Consider the following 3,757-nt stretch of genomic DNA (forward strand, 5'->3'; position numbering starts at 1 on the left):
TTTAACACGGACTAAAAAGAAAATAGTTTTAACAAATTGAAATAGAGGGAGTACTTATTATTTTTGGATACCCGAGCAGATATATGAGCGGCTGATGACCAACTGGAGTAGCAAATATGTGCGACAAAGTTTTGGTGAAACTTGTGGAGAAATAAATAAACTTTTTGATATGATTTATCTAGAAAAGACAAAGATTGCCATTAAAGTTAAAACTACTTAATTTGATCCGCTATTTCCAATGGTTTAGAATTCAAGGTATTCCTTGTATGTTTCACCTGGCAATTTTAAATCTACAAAATGAAACTTTAATGCTCTACCCCTTTCTCTATAAATTGTCAAATTTAGATACTGATCTAGTCGGAACGAATCAACAAAACTATATAGTTCAAATTAAATATATGGCTAAGTCTCAATTTCAGTATGCTGCATTTCTTGCTCTCGTCCTTTTCTTCCTCATTGCATCAACTGGTGAGTAGCCAACAAATTATAAATTGTTCAGTTTAAATATATTTGATACTTTATTCATTTCAACTATAGCAGTTTTCTATCAGACACGGAGTTTTTGAAACAAGCTTTCGATCTTAAATAGGTCATGCCATTAAATAAGAAGGTGCCTTTATGGGTAAAAGGGAATGTTTAACGTTAAATTTTTTCCGTATATAAATGGTGCCATTAATAAAGGGCGTGTCTACCAAATTTGACATATTTAAAGGGCATATTTTGACCCATTTTCATATTAATCAGCTAATTAGTTTAATTGGGTGCCCCAGTTAAATTAAGAGAATATTTAGACCAATTACTGAATGGTAAGGGCATATGTGAGCTAAGCTATTAACTATGGGCTTATGTGCTCAATTTCAAATATTTTAAGGGATCGTTTGGTATGTGGGATGAGATAGACAAGAATATCACATATCCCATGGAACTCTTTTATCCACCTTTCATATGGGATATCTAAAATGGTGGGATAAAATAATTCAGGACTAATTAATACCTACAACAAAACATGGGATAAAGTGAATCCCAAATTCTATCTCGGGATTATCATCCTTATCTCATGTACCAAACGATCCTAAGGGCATATTTTAATTTGACCTTTTCCGTATAAAAGAGATATCATTCTTTTTTGAACAAATTAATATGGAAAGAATGCCACATAAACTAACAGATAACGAATACATCTTGGTAACATTATCCTAAGCTTTTGAGTTGGTTCTTTCTTTTCTCCGCAGATATACAAGTGGCAGAATCAATTGGTTGTGAAAAGCTGAGCAAGACATGGTTCGGACTTTGCCTTAATTCTGATGGATGTAACGACCAATGCATCAATTGGGAGCATGCCATTCATGGAGCTTGCCACTTCGATTGGGGTGGTCCCTCTTGCTATTGCTATTTCTGCAATTGATCATTATATTTGGTCGTCGTGATTGATGCTATTTATTAAAGAAAATAAATATATGCAGTTTGTAATAATGTTGGAAATCAAGACATATGAGCATAATCATTCCGCCTAAGTATTCTGATGTATGTATGATATGCTCCTAATAAATGTATCAACACCTATATCATTTGGAGGTCTTTCCTCCTTGTTTTTTGATTTGAAAATGGTATACATTTGTGTTTTTCTGTGTTTCATTTTCAGCAATGCGGGACGCTATACATATTTTTGGACATTGTGTGTTTATATATATATATATATACTAGTTATGTGAAGCCCGGGCTTAACTCAAGATATAAAAGTAGATATTTTAACTAAAAAAATATAATCTGTGTTAGTACAAGTGTACAACAACAACAACCATATACCCATTGTAGTCCCACAAGTGGGTAATTATATAAAAGCAAAATTTTCATTCCACTGCTTTAATATTTTAACTTCCATTTTGATAAAATTATTTACTTCAAATCAAATGCGGAGCCAGAATTTGACATTTTTAACTTATGTATCCTAATTTTCTGAAGTTATTTAGTTCTAAATAAATAATCTATACATAGTTAATGAACTTTTAAGACAAATACATAATTTAACTTGTGCAGCGGATGGAGCTGCTCCTCTCTTAATTAGGGATTAGGGGTTCGAACATGGATATGGAAAAAATCTTTGGAGGAAGCGTTCCCTCCGAATAGGCGCGATACAGTGCTAATTATCTAGATTAATTGGGCTTAAATGCGGATATCGAGCACGAACCAGAAAATCAAAGAACATGAAAAATGAGGTAGAAGGTTCGATAGCTTTTGAAAAGTAGACCTTAAAAATAAAAAATAAAAAAATTGACTTAAATAAATAAGATTAGGACCTAAAAGTAATTAATTAATTTTTTTTTTAAAGAATTAGAAATTATTGTGAGGACTACAAAAGTCCCCAGGTTCGATAGCTTTTGAAAAGTAGACCTTAAAAATAAAAAATCAAAAAATTTACTTAAATAAATAAAATTAGGACATAAAAGTAATTAATTAAAAAGTTTTTAAAAATTTGGGAAACTCTTGTGAGGACTACAAAAGTCCTCACATTCCCTCTTATATTATATAGTAATATATATATATATATATATATAAGGCATAATACGCGGATAGACATCTTAACTTGACCTTAATTGGCAACTAAGGACTCCAACTTTATGATGCAAATCTAGACACCTCAACTTGTCTCCCTGTGTCTCGTGGACACCCAACGATGATGTGGTACATAAATTTTGGAGGTGTCTAGATGATCACTTTGTATGTTGGAGTGCTCAACTGACAAAGTGAAGACAAGTTGAAGTATCTAAATGATCATTTTGTAAGTTAGAGTATTCAACTTACAATTGTTTACCCTTAAAGGGTACAGTTGAATTTGTATGGTGGTTTAAAGGATACATGGATTGATTTGATTAATTAGCAAAAACAATAAAATAAATAAGATTATAACTGTTGACACTCAATTTGTCCCCCCTGTATTCTGATTCATTTTCTTGAGCTTCTAATATTTATTAATAAACTAAATATCTTATTTTTACTATCAGTAGATTATCATTATTATTATTATTATTATTATTATTATTATTATTGAAGTATTATTATATATTAATACCTCGTACATCGCTACTTACTAGTTACGTATTAATCATAAGATATAACCCGGATAATATTTTTACTATATTATTACCTTACTTATATTTTATCTACTAATAATAAGATTATCATGTTAAATCACACCTTATTAATGGTAATTGCTAAATTATTATTATTATCACATATCTATATACAAGGAAAAGAGGTTTAAATCATAAAATAGGCCAAAATGTCCCATTACATGGACCCATCAGCAATCCACGACCAAACTAAGCCCAAATGCCTTCAAATTCAGTGTCCAGTCTTAGCCCATTTCTTCCGGCCCATAGGAGCACCAAATCAAACCCTAATCTTAGTCTCTTCATCAAAAACAACCGTACACTCTCCTCCTTCCCTCTTTGAGCAAGATTACATTTACTTTCAGCCATGGACAGTCTTGTTACACCATTTTCGTGCAACATTTTCCTCTCTCATCTTCAACGATTTGAAAACACTTTGGAAGTTTCTGAAAAAGATCAACTTTTAGTGATTTGATTTTGATTTCAAACGGCTCTACACTCGTGACTCTATTCACGGTGCTCAAAATTTTCAAATCTGAAAACCCTAAGATTCTCCTATAAATACTAATCTAAATACTCAGCCGCGGGGGGGATACTACTCTTGCTCCTTAACTATCATTCATCTCTAAGAAAAGCTTTAGTTAGCA

General features: G+C 31.8%; 1 protein-coding gene across 1 annotated transcript; it reads left to right on the plus strand.

Moving 5' to 3' along the window:
- Positions 1-352: 352 nt before the first annotated feature.
- Positions 353-1,585, plus strand: LOC132629285 (defensin-like protein 1). Its single transcript, XM_060344988.1, has 2 exons — positions 353-468; positions 1,233-1,585. Exons 1-2 carry the CDS (start codon positions 399-401, stop codon positions 1,403-1,405), a joined length of 243 nt encoding a protein of 80 aa, XP_060200971.1. The 5' UTR covers positions 353-398; the 3' UTR covers positions 1,406-1,585.
- Positions 1,586-3,757: the final 2,172 nt, after the last annotated feature.

This window comes from Lycium barbarum, chromosome 2 (assembly GCF_019175385.1).
Source record: "Lycium barbarum isolate Lr01 chromosome 2, ASM1917538v2, whole genome shotgun sequence".
Lineage (NCBI taxonomy): Eukaryota > Viridiplantae > Streptophyta > Magnoliopsida > Solanales > Solanaceae > Lycium > Lycium barbarum.

What these genes read in the sequence shown, in the direction of transcription:
- LOC132629285 (XM_060344988.1), top strand. Translation starts at nt 399, where the DNA reads ATGGCTAAGTCTCAATTTCAGTATGCTGCATTTCTTGCTCTCGTCCTT. An exon ending in CTTCCTCATTGCATCAACTG is followed by an intron (nt 469 to 1,232) that starts GTGAGTAGCCAA and finishes TTTTCTCCGCAG; the next exon opens with ATATACAAGTGGCAGAATCA.